Here is a 23,489-nt window from a genome sequence, read left to right on the forward strand (position 1 = left end):
TTTCTTCTTTGCTGACATATCACCTGTAAAGTCTATGGAATAAGTGTGAATATAAAACAGGCAAAAAGAGGATGGAAAACATTCAACACCAGCAAAAAGAAGAATCGGGAAAGCTAAAGATGGTTTTTGGGACTGTGAGGATTTCCTGGAGAGAATGGGTCAGACCAAGGGTCCATCAAACCCAGCGGCCAAGGGGGTAGGATTCCCGAGTAAAACTTGCGTGTGTTTGAGATCCCAAAAGAAAGAGATGACGCTGGCTGGGCTCTGCTGGCAGATGAGAACGATGGAGGGCGAGAGAGAGAGGGAGGAAAGCAGAGAGCAGTCTGGGGTGACGACATTTAAAAACAGTCACGATCTGGAAGCAAGGACAAAAGCATGAGAGAAACACGAGCTGCCAACCTTGAAGAGGGTACCTGAGAATAATGAATGTACCTCCACTCAGATATTGTCTGCTCTCACCCCAACCCGTCAACGCCTCAGAATGTTAATCTTTCCACCCAGTACACGCATTAACCCTGAAACTGCTATTACTGCCCAGCGAGCACAGAGCAGAGCCCTCACTTAACATTTAAATATCACGCGCTATAATTCTCTTTATAGTCCCTAAAATTATCCTCATATTAATAAAGGAGTCAGTTTTCAAAGAGTTTAAGATCCTAAATTGATCCTTTTGAAAACTGAATAAGGCTGAGCACAAAAATGTAAGTGCCTAAAAAAATAGGAGGCCCATATTCAAAAGGTTTTTCTGGCTTTTGGCATTCGCTAGACAAATCCCCCTGTTTTCAGTTACCCCCTTCTCCCTGCACAATTTACCTGGAGAAAGAGGCGGTGCTGGGCACGGTTTTATTTTGTCCAGACTGCGCAGATATTCAGCATTGTCCGAACAAATAACAGACCCAAAGCTTGCTACCTGGATAACTTGGGTCCACGGATTTGAGTATCTGCCTAAGGTGAAATGAGCAAAATTGTCTGGACATGGTGGGTTGAACGTGGATCTCTAGGTGGCTATGAGAGCAAAGTTAGAGCAGGGAAACAGGTAGGCATGGAACACCGGATTTCAGGGCAAATGAATTTCAGACTTAAATGTGGGAGGATAATCAGCTCAAACCTTGGATCCCTAAATTCTGCTGAAAGAATTAACCCCATGGGAACTGATTGTGAAAGGGGCGAGGCAGCTAAATTAGCTACTTTGAAAACTCACGGGCCGATACAGTAAAAATCGCGGGAGAGCGGGCGAGTGTCTGCTCTCCTGTGCGAGCGATTCAGTCAATTAATTTATTTAAATTAGGTGTCCCTAGCGCCTCTTTTTGGATAGGAGCGGCGGTTGTCAGCGGGTTTGACAGCCAACGCTCAATTTTGCCGGCATCGGTTCTGGAACCCGCTGACAAGCACGGGTTCGGAAACCGGATGCCGGCAAAATTGAGCGTCCGGTTTCCAACCCGCGAGCTGCAGGCTGATTTTAAATTATTATTTTTTTTTACTTTTATTAACTTTTGGGACCTCCGACTTAATATTGCCATGATATTAAGTCGTAGGGTGCACAGAAAAGCAATTTTTACTGCTTTTCTGTGCACTTCCCTGGCGCCGGCAGAAATTAACACCTACCTTTGGGCGCTATTAGTCTCGGGGGGGGGGGGGGGGGGTGTTGAACGCACATTTTCGACGCGCTATTACCCCTTACTAAATAAGGTGTAAAGCTAGCGCGTCGAAAACGCGCGTCCAAATGCAGGTTAACAGTGCGTTCTGCCGGAGCTGGAGCGCACTGTACTGTATCGGCCCGTCACTGGGGCTGAACGCCTACATTTTAGAGGGGGCAGCTCCAGGGTCTGAATTATGATGGGAGAAAAAGTTAGGAGCTTAGAATAGATTTCAAACACTAAAGGGTGGAGATTGAAAAGCACTGGGGCCTAACCAAATAAAGATTTGCTCAAATGAAAATGTCTCCCTCTCCCAGCACTTAAAGAATAGGTGGGCGGGATAAAGGTTAGGCAATTATGATTTTCAGCACTAGATATAGCTTAGAGCCTAATTTAGACACAGAATGGGAGAAAATCCTTAGTAAATAAGCCCCTTAGGATGCTAAATCTTGACAAATGGCTTGCACTTCTAAAGTCCAGACACCCAGAGGTTGCCAAGGCAGCTCCTGGTAACTAAGGGAAGGGTCGGAAGGCTTGGTCCTATCATGTGACCTGTGAGGTCACAGAAAAATTTGCGCTAGTCCTCACAAAATGGCCGACAGGAGCGGGCGTGGCTGCTAGAGGTCGCTGGCTTGCCCCTCTTAAAGATGGCCGTCGGCTGCTGGGACTGCGCCCTTGCCCTATCCGGATCAGGGCACAGACGAACAGGTTTATTCAAGCATTAGCCTTAAGGAATCCGAATCCACTTCCTGAGTTACACCTACAAAGCTTAGGTCGCAGTAACTGCTAATCGTCGCCTCGTTGGTGACACTGAAGAAACGGAAACATCTCCGTGCTCTACAAAGCGAGCAGAGGTAGCGAGCAAAAGGCGTGGCCTGTAGCTGCGCAGCCGAGACGGAAGTGGCCGCCGTGGTGACGTCAGGACCCGGAAGTGTCCCGCGCACGAACAGCAGAGCGGAAGCGGTGCGCGCAGGTGATTACTCCTCCCCTGCAAGGTGTCCTGCAGGATCCACCGTCGGGGGTGGAGGCAGGGGCAGTGTCCTTGCCTTCTGTCAGTGAATAAACTTAACGAGAAGCGGCAGGTCCCGAAGAATTTCGGATTGAAACGAAATGTCATAAAGGAGTGGGCCTGTAGGATAGGTCTCGGTTCCCTCTGTATTCATGGAGCTCCCTGTAGCCAGGCTTCGTGGAGGGGGTGGAGCACGGGCCACCTGTGCCTGAGGACGTGGGGGTAAAGTGTGGCCCCTCTGTCCAGGACCCATAGGCCTGGTAGTGAGAGAGTGGCAGTAAAATCGTTTTCATGAGTTAGCATCCCTGGAAGAGAAAAGGCGACTTTGTTACTGTTATTCCGATTGTAGCTGTTTCTTTTGTGCCTGTACCTTGTTATTATGTAACGACTTCATGAATTACTTGGCAGAAGGCGCACAGATTGTCCTGCCGGGCGAGGGGATGAGTGCTATCCGCGCAGCCACACGATACAAGCGCTCTTATATGTCCTGTTTGCTGTATCGTTTATCCCTCTCTTATGTAAAGACAGTCGCCCCTCCTATGGCGGGAGTTGCAGGGCTTTGTTGAAGCCTGGGCCTGACAATCTGTCCATGTGCCACCGAAGTGCACATGGACAGATTGTCCATGTGCACTTCTGGGCATTTGTCCATGGGCATTTGTCCATGTGCACTTGGGGGCAGTTAAAGGAGCCTTGTCTGTTGTTTGTGTACATGGCTGGAGAAAGTAAATGTGTAGCTGTGCTGTGTTCGTCCCCTGACCTCGGTGGCGTCAGGACTGTCTTTTTAATTCAGCTATAAAAATACAGGTATGGTGGGAGCTTGCACAGTCTCTGCGGGGATTCTGGTGCTGGTTTAGATTATTTCTACTCGGATCCTAGGTCTAGTGCTGATCCAGATTGTCTCTGATCAGATCTCGGTTCTGGCTGGGGTGGGCAGGATCCCACAGACTTTGCTGCTCTCACTGCTGTTTCTCCTCTTCCCCCCAGGATTAGAGGCAGTTTTTCCTGCTCCTTTTGTGGGAAGTCTGTGATTTTCCTCTTCTCTCTTTGCATTTTGCACAGTGCAGGGGAAATGCATGGCTGGTTCTGGCCTTTTTGGATTTCTAGTTTATTTTTTGTCTGCATGCTTCTAGCTCCAATTTGTAGTCCCATATTCTGTATCAGTGAGAATCTGGCCATGTTCCTCGTGTATGACTGAGGTGCAGTATTCTGCTAGCGTGTAGTTATCTTTACTGTGTTTTCTTTTCCCAGTAGCAGGTGTATTGCTTTCTTGATTATGTTGGATCTCATTTGTATTGACTTTGGTAGATTCCAAGATTGTTTTGGAATGAGCTGAAATCTTGGAGATTAAGGGTATTCCCAAGAAGTGATTATTGTCTTTTCTATCGGGTTGTAAAGGATAAGGAATGGAGAAAAATTGTCCAATCCTTGAAAACTGGTGTGTTCCCCAAGGTTATTCTTTCTCCCATCATATAAAATATGTTTGTGTTGTCTTTGTGGTGATGAGAAATTTGGTGGTGTTTTACATTTATGTGGACAATATCTCTGTCTTTTTGGATGTGGTCATGTCTCAGTAATTTTAAAACTAGATAATTATCTGGTACAGTCAGATGGAAGTGGCAGAGTAATCTAAAGTTGAACTCTAGCAAGACTGAAGTTTAATGGCTTGGCACACCAAAATGATTCCTGCCGCAGACTGGTGTCCTAGTCATCCCCAGGCATCAGTTTAAAAACTTGGGGGTCATCATGAATTCTGTTTTTAATTTCAAGTGTCGCGGTGGTGAAAAGAGCTTTCTGGAAGCTATGGCTAGTCTGCCATTTGCGACCTTACCTCTCATTACTTTTGTTTAATAAGCTGTTAATGCCTTGGCTATTAGTCAGATTTGAGTATTGTAATGGTTTGTTTTTGGTGCATCAAAAGAAGGTGATTTATAAGGTGCAGGGTTATTTTTTAAATATCCTACTGGTAAAATTTCTCTCCATTGGTTGCCAGTAAGGCATCGGAGCGGGTTTAAGGCCTTCAGGGATTGGGACTGCAATATCTTTACTCTGGATTGGAATGACAGGGGGCTAAGATGGTGTCAGGAAGCTTGAGTTCCCTAGGGGACTGACTTTTCATAGGTAGGGTTGTCGCTGTGTGGTCCTGGCAGTGCCTTTTTGGTGTGACAGATTTGCCCTATACGTGCTGAAAATGTGTTTGTAACAAAGTCAAATAACTTTATTGGCTTGACAATTGGTACATGTTTTGCCAAAGTGATTAAAAATATATAACAACATCCATTGCTATTTTTCTTAGCTGAGGACTGGCCTCGGATACGTGGCCCCATGTCATGGCAATGGAGCTGAAGGTGACTAATCAGAATCAAGAGCAGTTCCTACTTCTGGCTAAGGCTGCAAAGGGAGCAGCACTGGCAGCTCTCATATCCCAGGTTCTAGAGGCCCCTGGGGTCTATGTCTTCGGAGAGTTACTGGATATGCCCAGTGTCAAAGAGGTGAGCATGTGTGTGTATGTATCTGTCTCTGCTTCTGCCTCTCTTCTCATTCGGTGTTTTAGTGAAGGATGAATTTTAAACTTACCTGTTTGTTTCTTTCCCTTGACTTCTGCCAGACCAGTCAAAAGGTTATGTCCTCCTACCAGCAGATGGAGACAGAGAAAAAGCTTTCATGCTGATTATATTCACTGTATAGTCTGGTGCAGCAGAATAACTTTTAGTGTGCTACTGTCAAAACTAACTGAGCTTTCAAACATTCTAATAATCTTAACAATTTAAAACATAACCTCTTCTCTGATCATGGGATGTCTGCTATTCCTCATAGGCCAATAAGAACAACACAGGGCACCAACAATAAAAACAACTGCGTTACAGTACTGAAACTTCTTCCAAGCATTCTGCCCAGCACACCAAACAGCAGGTCCCTGAAAGCTTAACTAGCTCCTGGGGAGGTTCTGGACTTGTCTCACACTCTGAGTCAGCGCATAGTAAATACCGGGATAAGCAGCGTTTATCATTAATGCTAAGTTGGGTTCCAGAAGGCAAGGCAGAAAGCACAGATATAGCAAAGGCAATAGTTGCAATGATGGTAATGTAGTGCAAACACATTTCTTATCATTAGGCGCCTAGCAGAGTTGTTTCTGTCGGTGAGGATTCTCTCTTGCTGTGTGTCCCTCTGCCATCTCCCTTCCCTGTCTCGGTTACTTGCACCCTTTTTGTCTGTGCTTCTGAAACCGTGTTTTGAGAACATATGCATTTTCCCAACACTCAGACCAGGCTCTCTCTCTCTTGCTATTACAGACTGCTGTGTTTCTTATCTTTTCTTTGAAGCCTCTGAGTGACTGGAGGGAGGGAAAGCACTGATCACAGAGCAACACAGAAAGCTCTGTCCCTGAGCTAATCTACCTCTGTTGTTTGTTTCTTCTGTACTTAAGTTGTTACAGTCATGTGATGTGTGTCAGTGTGAGAACCCTCAGTCCAGTAAAGGCCCAGCTTCTTAATACATCCTTAGCCAAGTCTGGCAGACGTTACAAGGGCGAGGGACCAGGGCGTTTATGGACTAGATATTTTCCAAGATGCCCCTTCCATGCAGCAGAGGGGCTTGGTTACAGATACCTATGAGGATGGAGATGTATAGAACATTGGGGATGGGTCCGGAATTGTGGAATTCAGCACCGCTGAATATCTGACTGGTGTCTAATTTTTGTGTGTGATTTGTGCGCAGTAATTTTCTTTAGCTTTATTTGAAGACAAAGGCTTTAGTTTGTTTTTACATTTTGTTTTTTTGCTAGAGATTTCATTGAGTTGGGTTTTTTTTATTCTTGTGATCTCTGGGCTGGGGGAGATTCTCAGTGTTTTTCTTCACATTGCTTTGTTTACCTACAAGCTGGACATGCAGATGCAAGTGTGAATCATTTGTTTCTCAATATTTTGCTTATTAAGAGCTAATCAATTAAAAAAAAATTACTGTTTCAATTATTGATTAAGAGAGGAGCAGCCTGATGGGTTTATGTAGAAGGGAGTCTTGGCATTTAGAAATTTACCCAGTATTATTGAACCAACTATTGATTTCTTATTATTGTTTGTTTGTTTTCTTATTTTAGACCTAATCAAAGGGTTGGTGGGAGGGTAATTGTCACTGAGAATTCTTTGAATCTCCCATGGATACTGGGACAGCTTATGCCGTGTGCTGAGCCCTTGTTGGGACAGATACTCGGGGTGTAGGAATCTCTCATGGATACCGGTACAGCTTATGCCATGTGCTGAGCCCTTGTTGGGACAGATACTCGGGGTGTAGGAATCTCTCATGGATACCGGTACAGCTTATGCCCTGTGCTGAGCCCTTGTTGGGACAGATACTCGGGGTGTAGGAATCTCTCATGGATACCGGTACAGCTTATGCCCTGTGCTGAGCCCTTGTTGGGACAGATACTCGGGGTGTAGGAATCTCTCATGGATACCGGGACAGCTTATGCCCTGTGCTGAGCCCTTGTTGGGACAGATACTTGGGGTGTAGGAATCTCTCATGGATACCGGGACAGCTTACGCCATGTGCTGACCCCTTGTTGGGACAGATACTCGGGGTGTAGGAATCTCTCATGGATACCGGGACAGCTTACGCCGTGTGCTGACCCCTTGTTGGGACAGATACTCGGGGTGTAGGAATCTCTCATGGATACCGGGACAGCTTACGCCGTGTGCTGAGCCCTTGTTGGGACAGATACTCGGGGTGTAGGAATCTCTCATGGATACCGGGACAGCTTACGCCGTGTGCTGACCCCTTGTTGGGACAGATACTCGGGGTGTAGGAATCTCTCATGGATACCGGTACAGCTTATGCCCTGTGCTGAGCCCTTGTTGGGACAGATACTCGGGGTGTAGGAATCTCTCATGGATACCGGTACAGCTTATGCCATGTGCTGAGCCCTTGTTGGGACAGATACTCGGGGTGTAGGAATCTCTCATGAATACCGGTACAGCTTACGCCATGTGCTGACCCCTTGTTGGGACAGATACTCGGGGTGTAGGAATCTCTCATGGATACCGGTACAGCTTACGCCCTGTGCTGAGCCCTTGTTGGGACAGATACTCGGGGTGTAGGAATCTCTCATGGATACCGGTACAGCTTACGCCATGTGCTGAGCCCTTGTTGGGACAGATACTCGGGGTGTAGGAATCTCTCATGGATACCGGTACAGCTTACGCCATGTGCTGAGCCCTTGTTGGGACAGATACTCGGGGTGTAGGAATCTCTCATGGATACCGGTACAGCTTATGCCCTGTGCTGAGCCCTTGTTGGGACAGATACTCGGGGTGTAGGAATCTCTCATGGATACCGGTACAGCTTACGCCGTGTGCTGAGCCCTTGTTGGGACAGATACTCGGGGTGTAGGAATCTCTCATGGATACCGGTACAGCTTATGCCCTGTGCTGACCCCTTGTTGGGACAGATACTCGGGGTGTAGGAATCTCTCATGGATACCGGTACAGCTTATGCCCTGTGCTGACCCCTTGTTGGGACAGATACTCGGGGTGTAGGAATCTCTCATGGATACCGGGACAGCTTATGCCCTGTGCTGAGCCCTTGTTGGGACAGATACTCGGGGTGTAGGAATCTCTCATGGATACCGGGACAGCTTACGCCATGTGCTGAGCCCTTGTTGGGACAGATACTCGGGGTGTAGGAATCTCTCATGGATACCGGGACAGCTTACGCCATGTGCTGAGCCCTTGTTGGGACAGATACTCGGGGTGTAGGAATCTCTCATGGATACCGGGACAGCTTACGCCATGTGCTGAGCCCTTGTTGGGACAGATACTCGGGGTGTAGGAATCTCTCATGGATACCGGGACAGCTTATGCCCTGTGCTGAGCCCTTGTTGGGACAGATACTCGGGGTGTTGGAATATCTCCTTCTACTCTGATTTCTTTCTGTTAAGACAGATACTAGGAATTTTGTGGTTTGGGGTGATTTTAAACTGCTGGAGCACACTGAGCTGACGATTTCAATGTATTATCCACTATGATGCCTAGATCTTTTTCCTGGGTGGTAGCTCCTAATATGGAACCTAACATTGTGTAACTACAGCAAGGGATATTTTTCCCTATATGCAACACCTTGCACTTATCCACATTAAATTTCATCTGCCATTTGGATGCCCAATCTTCCAGTCTCACAAGGTCTTCCTGCAATTTATCACAATCTGCTTGTGATTTAACTACTCTGAAAAAGTTCCTCATGAGAGGCTTCTAAGAAAACTAAAAAGTCATGGGATAGGAGGCGATGTCCTTTCGTGGATTACAAACTGGTTAAAAGACAGGAAACAGAGAGTAAGATTAAATGGGCAATTTTCTCAGTGGAAAAGGGTAAACAGTGGAGTGCCTCAGGGATCTATACTTGGACCGGTGCTTTTCAATATTATATATATTTGTAATCCCACGAAAGGACATCACCTCCTATCCCATGACTTTTTAGTTTTCTTAGATGCGTCTCATGAGGGACTTTGTCAAATGTCTTCTGAAATAGAGAAATTACTTACCTGATAATTTTGTTTTCCTTAGTGTAGACAGATGGACTCAGGACCAATGAGTTATGCTCCCCTGCCAGCAGATGGAGACAGAGTCAGGTTTCAAATCTGATCTCACCCTAGATACAGCCCTGCAGTGACCTCAGCCCCTCAGTATTCTCTTCCGTGGAAGAATGGCCTGGGGCTGCAAGCGCCACAATGTATAGCACAGAAGGCCTGGCTGCCATTCTCACTAAAGTCTCTGCTTGTCCCAAGGGCTCAACACCTTCTGCCTGCTCCCACAGCAGCTGTGACTTCTGCTCTCCCTGAAACCTGCCTTCGCCATTTACCATAGAAGAAAACGGATTCGTGTCTGTGGGGCCAGAGGAAAACCCATTGCAGTCTGAGGCCTCTTAAACGTGGGAGGATTCTCCTTTAATTTTATATGAACGTTCTGCAGGTGTTCAGGCCAGAAAGAAAGGGAGGCGTGAACCAGTCCCGCCTGCTCAGGTTGCTGTCACCACTGGCTCACGTGCCAGTTCTTCTAAGGAAGTGAAGAACAGCCGAATCCACTCATCCTGAAATTTGTCCCTCTGCTCTGGGCCTCCTCGTGATTCTTCCTGGTCCAAGGCAGTTGCCTCTTCATCTGCTGCACCAGAGCCACACTGACGAGTTTTGCTATATAGTGCAGATTATGTCAGTGCTTAAAGCTTTTTCTGTCTCCATCTGCCGGTCCATCTGGACTGATCTGGCAGGGCGATAAAGAACAGGTTCTCTCTCTTGGTTTTGCACAGTTACAGGGTGTCTGTTTCACTGGCTCTCTGTCTCAGATTCAAGAAACTTTCTTGACTTGCCGGTTTGGTCCACGTGTTGCCTGTGTAATACATAAAGTGGTGAAAAAAATGAAGGTGTAAAGTACATAACAGTAGTAGTAATGATAAAATTAGGAAGTATGGATGAACAAGAGAGAGAATACCAGGATTCTTAAGATGTTGCGTATTCTCTCTCTGTCTTGCCATCTAGTGTTTAATTAAACTCGATTTCTCTCTTGATTTTGCCCAGTTGGCGAATGGTGATCACGCGTCTACCTACCGTCTGCTCAATGTTTTTGCTTATGGAACCTACGCTGATTACCTGGGTATGTGCTCCACTTCGTTCTCCTGCCCTGCATTTAGCCTGCGAAAACCCAAGGGAGTGGTACAGTATAGGGGATGAAATTCTGATGTGCATGAAAGAAGCGCGGGATCTGGGGAGTAATCGTATCTGATGATCTCAAGATGGCCAAACAGGTGGATGAACCGATGGTAAGAGCCAGAAAGCTGCTCGGCTGCATAGGGAGAGGACTGGTCAGCAGAATAGGGAGGTGATATTGCCCCTGTATAAGGACCCTGGTGAGACCTCACTGGGAATACTGAGTACAGTTCTGGAGACCCCACCTCCAAAAGGATAGAAACAGGATGGAGTCGCTCCAGAGGGGGCTACTAACATGGTCAGTGGTCTTCATCCTAAAGCACATGGGGAGAGACTTAGGGGAGAGATGATAGAGACATTCAGATATCTCAGAGGTTTCCCGGCACAGGAGCTGAGCCTCTATCAATGGAAAGGAGGCTCTACAACGAGGGCTCATGGGATGAGGGTGAAAGGGGGCAGACTCAGGAGTAATCCTAGGAAATAGCTCTTTACAGAGAGAGTGGAGGATGGATGCAACAGTCTTCCATGAAGGTGGTAGAGACAAAAATGGTATCTGAATTCAAGAAAGCCTGGGATCTCTGAGGGAGTGGAAGGGACTGTAAAGCGGAATTAGTTGGGTGGATAGATAGGCAAACATTTGATCTTTCAGTTGTCCATGTACGCTCTCTCCCACTCTTCCTGGCTGATTACCTGGGTATCTGCTACATCTCCTCCTCTCCCTGCTCCACCTGGTTAAGCTCTTGTGCTTTCACAAATATTGTCTATTTTCTCTGATCTGCAGCAGGCTCCTCCAGCCTTCCCTCCCTCAGCCAGGCACAGAAGAACAAGCTCAGGCATCTCTCCATAGTCTCATTGGCAGCCAAGATCAAGGTAAACAGTCTCACCTCTCTGTCTCTCTTTTTTTTTTTTTTTTTTCTCTTACTCACTCTGGGTTCATAACTGTATTCGCTCTCCGTGTTCCTGTCTTGCGTCCCTTCTCATTCCCTCTGCTCATAGTGTATTCCGTATGCTGTCCTTTTGGAGGAACTACGGCTGAAAAACGTTCGCCAGCTGGAGGATCTCATCATTGAAGCCATCTATGCGGATGTGGTACGTGGCACTTTGGACCAGCGAAACCAGAGACTGGAGGTGGATCACAGCATTGGGCGGGACATCCGCCGTACAGATCTGGGTGCAATCGTGCACACGTTGCAGGAGTGGTGAGCATTGCTGGGCTCTGTGCTGATATTGAGTGTTACAGAATCAGGAAAAGATAGGGTTGGGTAGAACCGTAGGAAGAGGCCTGAAAGGGTCTTAAGGAGATCACGTGGAACCAGAAAAGGATGGGCCTGAACAAGATTTTCAGTAGATCAGCTAGAATTGAAGAAAGATGGGGCTGGGAGGGACTTCATGAGGTCACCTAGAGTCAGAGAAAGATGGGGTTGGATGGGACCTCTGGAGGTCATGTAGAGTCGGGGAAAGATGGGGCTGGAAGGGGGCCCTGGGCAGATCATCTAGAGTCAGAGAAAGATAGGGCTGGAAGGGACCTCGGGAGGTCATCTAGAGTCAGAGAAAGATGGGGCTGGAAGGGACCTTGGGAGGTCATCTAGAGTCAGAGAAAGATGGGGCTGGAAGGGACCTTGGGAGGTCATCTAGAGTCAGAGAAAGATGGGGCTGGAAGGATCCTCGGGAGGCCATCTAGAGTCAGAGAAAGATGGGGCTGGGAGGGACCTGGGGAGGTCATCTAGAGTCAGAGAAAGATGGGGCTGGGAGGGACCTGGGGAGGTCATCTAGAGTCAGAGAAAGATGGGGCTGGGAGAGACCTGGGGAGGTCATGTAGAGTCAGAGAAAGATGGGGCTGGGACGTTCTGGAAGGAGAGCTTTTCATTTCAGTTTTTTTCCACTTTTTCAATAGCATGCAAACAATTGATGGATATTTAAATTACATGTTGAAATGGCAAGCTCAGGAAGTGATAAATATTACCAAGGAAATCTACTAGGTAGGTCTCAACCTATCAGAGGACCATCGGGGACATGCAAGACAGGATATTGCACAGAGGATACTCTCATCCAGTTAGAGCGTTGAAGGCAGGCGCTGAAGCAAATGAGAAATCAAGTGTAGCTGCGTTTAAAAAAGATTGGATAAGTTCTTGGAGGAGAAGTCCATTGCCTGCTATTTATTAAGTTGACTTAGAAAATACTGTTGCTAGTAATAGCTGTGGCTAAGACCATAAGAACATAAGAAATTGCCATGCTGGGTCAGATCAAGGGTCCATCAAGCCCAGCATCCTGTTTCCAACAGAGGCCAATCCAGGCCATCAGAACCTGGCAATTACCCAAACACCAAGAAAATCCCATGCTACTGATGCAATTAATAGCAGTGGCTATTCCCTAAGTAAACTTGATTAATAGCAGGTAGTGGACTTCTCCTCCAAGAACTTATCCAAACCTTTTTTGAACCCAGCTACACTAGCTGCACTAACCACACCTCTGGCAACAAATTCCAGAACTTTATTGTGCATTGAGTGAAAAAGAATTGTCTCCGATTAGTCTTAAATGTGCTACTTTTTAACTTCTTGGAGTGCCCCCTAGTCCTTCTATTATTCGAAAGTGTAAATAACCGAGTCACACCTGCTCGTTCAAGACCTCTCATGATTTTAAACACCTCTATCATATCCCCCCTCAGCTGTGTCTTCTCCAAGCTGAACAGCCCTAACCTCTTCAGCCTTTCCTCATAGGGGAGTTGTTCCATTCCCCTTATCATTTTGCTTGCCCTTCTCTGTACCTTCTCCATCGCAATTATATCTTTTTTGAGATGCGACGACCAGAATTGTACACAGTATTCAAGGTGCGGTCTCACCATGGAGTGATACAGAGGCATTATGACCTTTTCCATTTTAATTACTATTTCCTTCATAATAATTTCTAACATTGTTTGCTTTTTTGACTGCCACAGCACACTTAGCTGACGATTTTAAAGTATTATCCACCTTGACGCCTAGATCTCTTTCCTGGGTGGTAGCTCCTAATATGGAACCTAACATCGTGTAACTACAGCAAGGGTTATTTTTCCTTATATGCATCACCTTGCATTTGTCCACATTAAATTTCATCTGCCATTTGGATGCCCAATCTTCCAGTCTTGCAAGGTCCTCCTGTAATATATCACAATCTGCTTGTGATTTAACTACTCTGAATAACTTTGTATCAACCGCAAATTTGATAACCTCACTTGTCGTATTCCTTTCCAGATCATTTATAAATATATTGAAAAGCACCGGTCCAAGTACAGATCCCTGAGGCACTCCACTGTTTACCCTTTTCCACTGAGAAAATTGTCCATTTAATCCTACTCTCTGTTTCCTGTTTTTTAGCCAGTTTGTAATCCACGAAAGGACATCACCTCCTATCCCATGACTTTTAATTTCCTTAGAAGCCTCTCATGAGGCCTGAAGGAATCTAGTTATTAGGAGTTTTAAAGTAGGGGAATAATGTTAGTTTAATGATTTTGTTATGGATGTAATGTATGCTAGCCTTAGATTTTACAATGTATTTTAGTAATGTAGGTTAGCTCTAGGCTTTTATTATATTTTTAATTTTTTTATTGTATTTATTTATTTATTTGTTGTGAACAGTTTCGATGGACTCTGAGCAATGGTATACAAAAAATGTTAAATAAATAAATGAGGGACTTTGTCAAACGCCATCTGAAAATCCAAATACACTACATCTACAGGATCCTTCCAGCCCCATCTTTCTCTGACTTTATCCACATGTTTATTAACCCCTTCAAAAAAATGAAGAAGGTTTGTTAGGCAAGACTTGCCCTGGGTAAATCCATGTTGACTGTGTTCCATTAAATCATGTCTTTCTATACGCTCTACGATTTTGATCTTGAGAATAGTTTCCACTATTTTTCCTGGCACTGAAGTCAGGCTCACTGGTCTATAGTTACCCCGATCACCCCTCGAGCCTTTTTTAAATATTGGGGTTACATTAGCCACCCTCCAGTCTTCAGGTACAATGGATGATTTTAATGATAGGTTACAAATTTTAAGTAATAGATCAGAAATTTCATTTTTGAGTTCCTTCAGTACCCTAGGATGCATACCATCTGGTCCAGGTGATTTGCTATTCTTTAGTTTGTCAATCTGGCCTACTACATCTTCCAGGTTCACAGAGATTTGGTTCAATTCTTCTGACTCATCACCCCTGAAACCCATCTCAGGAAATGGTATCTCCACAACATCCTCAGTAGCAAACACAGATGCAACGAATTAATTTAGTTTTTCTGCAATGGCCTTATCTTCCCTAAGAGCCCCTTTAACCCCTCTGTCATCTAATGGTCCAACCGACTCCCTCACAGGTTTCTTGCTTCAGATATATTTTAAAAAGTTTTTATTATGAGTTTTTGCCTCTATGGCCAACTTCATTTCAAATTCTCTCTTCGCCTGCCTTATCAATGTTTTATACTTAACTTGACAATGCTTATGTTTTATCCTATTTTCTTCAGATGGATCCTTCTTCCAATTTTTGAAGGATGTTTTTTTTGGCTAAAATAGCCTCTTTCACCTCACCTTTTAACCATGACGGTAATCGTTTTGCCTTCCTTCCACTTTTCTTAATGCATGGAATACATATGGACTGTGTGGAATAGACTTAGTTTTTGGGTACTTGCCAGGTTCTTGTGGCCTGGATTGGCCACTGTTGGAAACAGGATGCTGGGCTTAATGGACCCTTGGTCTGACCCAGTATGGCAGCTTCTTATGTTCTTAAGTAGAAGTGAGTGAGACCCTTACACTGTGCTCATGAGAAGCGGAAAGCAGCGTACGCAGGACAAGATGAGAGACGGAAAGCAGCGTATGCAGGACAAGACGAGAGACGGAAAGCAGCGTATGCAGGACACGACGAGAGACGGAAAGCAGCGTATGCAGGACACGACGAGAGACGGAAAGCAGTGTAGGCCGGACACGACGAGAGACGGAAAGCAGCGTACGCAGGACACGACGGAGACGGAAAGCAGCGTACGCAGGACATCATGAGTTTGACCGGAAAGGCTTTTACTTTTTTTTTAAAAAATAATTTACTTTTTATTGAAGTATTTCAAATTTAAAGACCGATCCTATACAATCATCTAATCCCCACCCAGGAGTGAGTTCCCTCCCCATCCCCTCTCCAAAGTAATTAATGAATTTAGAATTGAAGAAGTTCGAGCTTGAATCCTTCTCGCAGGTTTGAAATAAAGAAGGAATAACTTGATGTCTTAGTGCAGCCAACTCTTCCCCACAGTCTCTGGCTCTGATGTTTCCCGTGTGCTGCTGTTTCTCATTTCGCAGCTGATAAGTTCTGTATGCGAATCCTATCGTCATGCTGAGTGGCTCCTGTACGGGACCTTCAGATCCTTCTCGATTGGAAATTTCTCATATCCAGAATGAATCAAGCCACTTTATCCCAGAACGGGACAATTTTGTAGCAATGCCACCCTCCTTCCCTGGCATTCCCCACAGGGGGTGTAGTAGCATCAGGAATATACTTTAAAGAAATGTCCCGGTAATTGCACAGAGAGGGATGACTTGGCAGTTCACGCTCTTCCCATGTACATTGTACATCCTTTTCCCAGGGCACCCCATAGCCACTCTTAGAGAGCTCAGAAAGAAGCTTTTTCTAAATGTAAAGCTGTGTGTTTTTGAGGACGTTATGTATATAAATGGTAGCGATGGGGACCTGCTGACATGCACCTACCCTGTCATCTCTTCTGAAGAAGGCTCAGAAGGATCCTATAGGACTGATTTAAATACACTGAACTGGTTATGTTACAAGAGAATAAACTCGCCTTTCATGGACTTGAAAGGATGATCTGCAGAAGGACGCAGGGTTTATTTGTTTCTTGTCTTTTCTGAATATCGTTTATTGGACGCTGGATGTGCTGAAATCCTCCCATGTGCTTCCACTTCGTGGTGTTCTTTATTGCAAACTCGATAAACTTAGAGTAATAACGTCCCTTGCAGCCGCCGCTGCCACAGAGCACCATCTTCACAGTAAGACGGGTTCAGCATGATTTTTCCGTCAGGTAGTCTTGCTGTTTCTAAGAGTATTGGCTGCCTTGTTAGTACACAGACTGTCGGATGAGACCGAGTCTAACGTTACCTGATCTGTCTCATTCATTGGTAGAGGGATGAGGGGTATTTAATGTATTAGTGAAGGTGTACACTCTCTGTCTCACTCTGTTCTTTCTTTCTCTTTTCTCCTTAGCTTCTGCATCTCCTTCCAGGGGCTGTGAAGCAATGCTTGCTGGCTGTCTATTTGTTGTCAGTCTCTCCCTGTCTTGTTTTTGATTTTCTCTCTCTCTCCCCCTCCTTCGGGCAGGTGCTTGGGTTGTGAAGCAATGCTTTCTGGAATTGAGGAACAGATCGGTCGAGCTAATCAGCAGAAAGAGCAGCAGCTGAGTATCAACCAACAGATTGAGAGTGAGGTGAGGTGACCACTGAGTGCAATCATGATTTAATATGGAGATGCTGAGGGAGAGGGCAGGGTTTACACCTGCAGAATCAGCTTCCAATCCCATCACTGCCACCATCTCTCACTGTGTGTGCAGTCATGACATATGCTGAGGGAGAGGGCAGGGTTTACACCTGCGGAATCAGTTTTCAATCCCATCTCTGCCACCATCTCTCACTGTGGGTGCAGCTGTGACCTCATATGGAGATGCTGAGGGATAGGTCAGGGTTTACACCTGCAGAATCAGCTTCCAATCCCATCTCTGCCACCATCTCTCACTGTGTGGCCTTCCGCACGTAGTGTATGTAGCAGAAAGAACAAAAGTTATAATAAATTATACAAATCTTTGTTAAGAAAGTAAGTAAAAGTAAGAGGTTTTCAGAGCAGGTGGCTGAAATAGTAAAGGCCAAAAGATTAACATTTAAACAGTAGAAGGGATTGCAGAAAGAATATTGTCTGAAACAGCTGAAGCAGCAGTGGTAAAGTGAGGTGACTGCTTTTTCAGGAGGAAGTGGGAATGTGCTAAACAAATCTGTTTGTGCAGTGGTCACTGGAGAAGGTTACCCTAAGGGTACGAAGGCCAGACCTCTCTCTCTCTCTGCCTTCATGCATTGTTCAGAGGCCGCAATCAGTCTGCTCCTACCCTGCCTCATACGTTTACTGTAAGATCCCTTGAATGTGTTACTACTACAAAGAAAAGTTTCACTAAACGTCCTCTGTGCTTATCCCATGCCTCGTACGATTCTGTTCCTGTTATCACCTCTTCCAGGAGGGCAGTCCACGTCCCGACTCTGCCAGCTTGGAGCTTTGTATCATGACCTCTAGTGCTACAGCTTCTTTTCCACTAGAAAAGGTTTGATTTCTGTGCGTCATTAATACTTTCAAGGTATCTGAAGGTCTGTATCCTATCCCCCCTGCTCCTCCTTTCCTCCAGGGTGCACAGAGTCAGATCCTTCAGCCTCATCTCATAAGGCTTTTCATGTAGACCCCACACCATTTTGGTCGCCCTTTTCTGGCTGCTTCCATCCTGGCTCTGGCCCTTCGGAGATACGGGCTCCAGGACTGAACACAATCCTCCTGGTGAGGCCTCACAAGGACCTGTACAAGGGGATCATCACTTCCCTTTTCCTGCTGGTGATGCCTCTCTCTATACAAATCAGCATTGCTCTGGCCCTGGTTAGTGCCTTGTTGCATTGCTTCAGCACCTTCAGATTATCAGACGCTATCACCCCGAGGTCTCTCTCCGTGCACATCAGTCTCTCACCCCCCATCATGTGCAGCTCCTGACAACGAAGCATTTGCATGGAGCAACTACAGCTGAAAATGGGCAGAGTTATGTGACTGGATGGGATGCGTCTGGCACAGAGGCGTTCCAGCGGGATGTGTGATCTAGTTTTAGCAGGGGGAGATTGTGTTAATTGCGAGGAGGTTCATACGTAAACTGAGCAGCCTGGGAGCCAGTCCTGAGGTGGAGGACAATGGAAGTCACTGTGAGGAGAGAGTGCTGCCTCATGCTCTTCACTGTTGCGCACGCTATTGCTGCAGATTGGAAGAAATGTTGGCCTTTTTGAAGATGATGGTGTGCAGAACAAAGGCTGATGTAAGGATGCTCAAATTTCAGTGCAGAAATCTGAGGGGCTGGTCCACGATGGAGGAGGAGATACGGATGGGCACCAACTGGGAGAAAGTGTCTGAGGAACTCATGGTAGCAAAACAATGGCCAGAGCCAGCGGGTGTCTGGGTGCAGAGGCATGAAGTGAAATGAGCAGAAAAACACAATAAACCCTCTGCTCAGAGTGCTGGTAAAAGTTCACCCAGAATATCGTGCCCAGTTCTGGGGACCATACTCCAAATTAATAGCTTGAGTTGGGCCAGAGAATGGACCTATGCACTGATCAAAGAACTAAATAAGTTTACCCCATAGGACAGTGCGGGATACAGTACTGGCCTTCAAATACCTCAAAGGTATCTAAAAGGCTCAGAAAACAAGCTTCTTTCAGAAGAAAGAATGTTCTAGAACAAGAGCTCATGATATGAGATTCCAAGGGGGCAACATTGGTAAATATTTCTTCCTGGAAAGAATGCTGAGCACATGAAATGATCTCACAGGGGAGGCAAATGACGATCGTGTTTAAGAAAGCCTGGGATAAGCACAGAGGATCCTTAGCTGTGGGGGGAGTGAGAGGTAAAGCCTGGGATAAGCACAGAGGATCCTTAGCTGTGGGGGGAGTGAGAGGTAAAGCCTGGGATAAGCACAGAGGATCCTTAGCTGTGGGAGGGAGTGAGAGGTAAAGCCTGGGATAAGCACAGAGGATCCTTAGCTGTGGGGGGAGTGAGAGGTAAAGCCTGGGATAAGCACAGAGGATCCTTAGCTGTGGGGGGGAGTGAGAGGTAAAGCCTGGGATAAGCACAGAGGATCCTTAGCTGTGGGGGGAGTGAGAGGTAAAGCCTGGGATAAGCACAGAGGATCCTTAGCTGTGGGGGGAGTGAGAGGTAAAGCCTGGGATAAGCACAGAGGATCCTTAGCTGTGGGGGAGTGAGGGGTAAAGCCTGGGATAAGCACAGAGGATCCTTAGCTGTGGGAGGGAGTGAGGGGTAAAGCCTGGGAGAAGCACAGAGGATCCTTAGCTGTGGGAGGGAGTGAGGGGTAAAGCCTGGGAGAAGCACAGAGGATCCTTAGCTGTGAGGGAGTGAGGGGTAAAGCCTGGGAGAAGCACAGAGGATCCTTAGCTGAGGGGGGAGTGAGGGGTAAAGCCTGGGATAAGCACAGAGGATCCTTAGCTGTGGAGGAGTGAGGGGTAAAGCCTGGGATAAGCACAGAGGATCCTTAGCTGTGAGGGAGTGAGAGGTAAAGCCTGGGATAAGCACAGAGGATCCTTAGCTGTGGGGCAGTGAGGGGTAAAGCCTGGGATAAGCACAGAGGATCCTTAGCTGTGGGGGAGTGAGGGGTAAAGCCTGGGATAAGCACAGAGGATCCTTAGCTGTGGGGGAGTGAGGGGTAAAGCCTGGAATAAGAACAAAGGATCCTTAGCTGTGGGGGATAAAGCCTGGGACAGGCACAGAGAATTCTTGGTGGTGGGGAGTGAGGGGTAAATCCTCAGAGCAATGTCACCTGAAGACTAGTCCGAATCCCACTTCTACCACCAATTCTCACTGTGTGATCTTCAGCATGGCATCTCTCAGGTGTGACACCTGCAGATCAAATTTCTGATCCCACCACTGCCACCATCTCTCATTGTGTGACCTTCAACATGGAGTCACTCAGACCTGTCCTGGTTTTCCTCAGGTAACAAATCTAAAGAAGACAATTAAAGTGACCACAGCAGCTGCTGCATCTCAAGACCCCGAGCAGCATGCAGCTGAGATGAGAGAGCCCCCAGCTGGCACCAACCAGCGGCAATCTAACAAGAAGGCATCCAAGGGCAAAGGGTAAGGACCAGGTGACTGCCCTTACCCATTCACTATCCTGACCAGAAAGGTTGGGGAGGGGACAGGATAGAGGACCAGGACAGGGAGATGAGAGCAGGTTACAAAGAGTGAGGGGATGGCGGTGTATAGGGAAGGAGGGAGGAAGGACAAGATGTGATTGAAGAGATGGAGGGGAGGAAAGGCTGTGGGGTAAGAGTGAGGAGGGGAGGAAAGGCTGCAGGGTGAAAGTGAAGAGAGTGAGGAGGGGAGGAAAGGCTGCAGGGAGATAGTGAGGAGGGGAGGAAAGGCTGCAGGGAGAGAGTGAGGAGGGGAGGAAAGGCTGCAGAGAGTGGGGAGAGAGTGAGGAGGGGAGGAAAGGCTGCAGGGAGAGAGTGAGGAGGGGAGGAAAGGCTGCAGAGAGTGGGGAGAGAGTGAGGAGGGGAGGAAAGGCTGCAGGGAGAGAGTGAGGAGGGGAGGAAAGGCTGCAGGGAGAGAGTGAGGAGGGGAGGAAAGGCTGCAGAGAGAGAGTGGGGAGAGAGTGAGGAGGGGAGGAAAGGCTGCAGGGTGTGAGGAGGGGAGGAAAGGCTGCAGGGTGAGAGTGAGGAGGGGAGGAAAGGCTGCAAGGAGAGAGTGAAGAGAGAGTGAGGAGGGGAGGAAAGGCTGCAGGGTGAGAGGAGGGGAGGAAAGGCTGCAAGGAGAGAGTGAAGAGAGAGTGAGGAGGGGAGGAAAGGCTGCAGGGTGAGAGGAGGGGAGGAAAGGCTGCAGGGTGAGAGTGAAGAGAGAGTGAGGAGGGGAGGAAAGGCTGCAGAGAGAGAGTGAGGAGGGGAGGAAAGGCTGCAGGGTGAGAGTGAGGAGGGGAGGAAAGGCTGCAAGGAGAGTGCTAGAGGGAAGTGAGGGAGGTGGAGAGTGCCAGGTGGGAGGAGAGGAGAGGCTGTGAGGGAGGGTGCAGGAGGGGAGCCTGTACTGCTGGGGAGGGGAGGGAGTTGAAGGTTGCAGGGAAACATCTGCTTCTGACTCTCTCTCTCTCTCTCTCTCCTGGTTTTGTTGCAGACTTCGAGGAAGTGGAAAGATGTGGTCTAAGTCCAGCTGAAATAGTCCTATAAACTGGGAGGGGGGATGGGGGGACACTGGGATAGTGGGAGAAGCCTGCCCTGCCTCAGCCTCATGTTTGTCCCTCCCCCCCCCCTGTAGTCTCCCAATAAGCCATAAGCCATACCCTGAGGCGAGGGTGCATGCGGACGGACGGACGGACGCCCTCTCTCCAGCTTTTCCCAGTGCTTGAGGAGCCTGGGCCCTGCTCTTGCTGTAGATAGGATTGGGCGTAACTGCTATAAATAAACATAGACCCACGACCTTTTACCCAAGTGTCCGACTCTGCTTTCTGTGATTGTCAGAATGAATGGGGTCTGCTGATGTCTGTCTCCCCCTCCCCGCTCACAGGTACTCAGTAGCATCCCAGACAATAGCTCCAATCCTTCTTACAGGTCGATATGGCTAATGATGGACTTTCCTCCAGGAATTTGTTCAAATCCTTTTCAAACCCAGTTATACTGTTTTCACCACATCCTCTGGCAACCAGTTCCACAGTTTCATTGTGTGCTATGTGAAAAATACTTTTTCTGATTTGTTTTAAATGTGCTACCTATCAGCTTCATGCGGTGTCCATCTTTCCTTATCATCACCCAGACCAGTCCTTTCAGGAGTCTTCAGAGGAGTGCAGGAGAAAGTAGAGGGCGAGAGAGAGAAAGGGAGGGCAAGGCTAGGGTCTGAGGGTCAAAACCCTCTGACAGGAATGGGTCCAAGTCACTAAACGGCTATTGACTCCGTGCTCCACCCTGCTCTACTTGGGGGGGGGGGGGGGGTCCTAAAACAGAACCTAACACCCTTGGAAGCTACAATTTTGTCTCCAAGTCTGACTGCAGGTTTTGCATCTTTACCATCTTCTGGAGACAGAGAAGTATGGAGGGACAGCAGATGGCACGCTAGCATAAATAGTGCAGTGTCCGTAAAGCTTTTCTTATCTGTCTCCATCTGCTGGTAGGGGAGCAAATCCCTTGTGTCTGGACTGGTCTGTGGGACTCAAGGAAAGAAAATTAGCAGATAAAACTGTGTCGCCTTTTCTCCCCCTCTCAGATTCAAGGTTATTGATTTTAGAATCTATCCACATATTGCTAAAGTATCAAATGTAAGAGAATTATTATTTTGGGTAGCATTGGATGCCTAGAGACTGTTTGAACTTAATTCTATATGACAACAGACTTGGCAGTTGTTTGATGTCTGAGGCTTAGCTGTACAGGACTGTTATAGGATTGTTAGTGTTACTGTTGTGTTATTTTGTATTTGTATTTTTTGTTTATTAGTATTGTTAAATAAATAAAGTCCAGGAGAGAAATCAGAGTTTCCAGGTTCTGGTGCCGGTCTGGATTGTCTCTGCTCAGATCCTGGTTCTGGTGCCGGTCCAGATTGTCTCTGCTCAGATCCCGGGTTCTGGTGCTGGTCCGGATTGTCTCTGCTCAGATCCAGGTTCTGGTGCTGGTCCGGATTGTTTCTGCTCAGATCCCGGGTTCTGGTGCTGGTCCGGATTCTCTCTGCTCAGATCCTGGTTCTGGCCCGGGGGCAGGATCCCACAGACTCTGCTGCTCTCGCTGCTGTTTCTCCTCTTTCCCCCAGGATTAGACGCAGGTTTTCCTGCTCCTTCTTTTGTGGGAAGTCTGTGATTTTCTCTCTCAGCTTTGGGAAATGTACGTCTCCTCTCTCTTTGCATTTTGCACAGTGCAGGGGGAAATGCATTGCTGGTTCTAGTTATCGGGTGTTGCATTCATGCAAAGTCTGGCTGCTTTGAGTTTCTGATTCAGTGTTTGCACATTTCTGTTTCCAATTTGTGTCTCTGTCTTGCTCTGTCTCTCTCTCCTATTCCCCTCAATATCCTTCTACTCCTTTTAGCTTCAATTCCAGGTTCCTTCTCAGCAATCCTAATAGCATTTTTTACAGGGAGACATTGAAGGATAGTGTTTGATATTTAGAATATCTCTGTAGGTAGCAGAGACCTTTTCCACATCAAAGGGACCCTGAGGAAAATGGAGATAGATAACAAATGATGCAGGATATAGAGCTGGTCTTATTGTCTTTGCTGTGAAGTGAGACTGGTTTGAGGCTCCAGGCTGGCAGTCCTCATAAGAACATAAGAACATGCCATGCTGGGTCAGACCAAGGGTCCATCAAGCCCAGCATCCTGTTTCCAACAGAGGCCAAAACCAGGCCATAAGAACCT

General features: G+C 47.1%; 1 protein-coding gene across 5 annotated transcripts; it reads left to right on the top strand.

Moving 5' to 3' along the window:
- The first annotated feature begins 2,252 nt into the window (after positions 1–2,252).
- Positions 2,253–21,577, top strand: COPS7A (COP9 signalosome subunit 7A). 5 transcript variants are annotated; one of them, XM_029580755.1, is made up of 8 exons: positions 2,253–2,610; positions 4,940–5,135; positions 10,205–10,280; positions 11,115–11,203; positions 11,330–11,532; positions 16,679–16,784; positions 20,097–20,250; positions 21,269–21,577. In XM_029580755.1, the coding sequence occupies exons 2-7, from the start codon at positions 4,974–4,976 to the stop codon at positions 20,241–20,243; spliced, it is 783 nt and encodes a 260-aa protein (XP_029436615.1). In that variant the 5' UTR covers positions 2,253–2,610; positions 4,940–4,973; the 3' UTR covers positions 20,244–20,250; positions 21,269–21,577. The 5 variants fall into 5 exon arrangements, with proteins under 5 accessions (XP_029436615.1, XP_029436610.1, XP_029436613.1 ...); XM_029580750.1 differs by having other exon boundaries at positions 2,254–2,610; positions 20,097–20,239; XM_029580753.1 differs by lacking the exon at positions 2,253–2,610 and adding an exon at positions 2,667–2,777 and having other exon boundaries at positions 20,097–20,239.
- The last annotated feature ends 1,912 nt before the right edge of the window (positions 21,578–23,489 follow it).

This window comes from Rhinatrema bivittatum, chromosome 16, assembly GCF_901001135.1.
Source record: "Rhinatrema bivittatum chromosome 16, aRhiBiv1.1, whole genome shotgun sequence".
NCBI classification, from domain to species: domain Eukaryota; kingdom Metazoa; phylum Chordata; class Amphibia; order Gymnophiona; family Rhinatrematidae; genus Rhinatrema; species Rhinatrema bivittatum.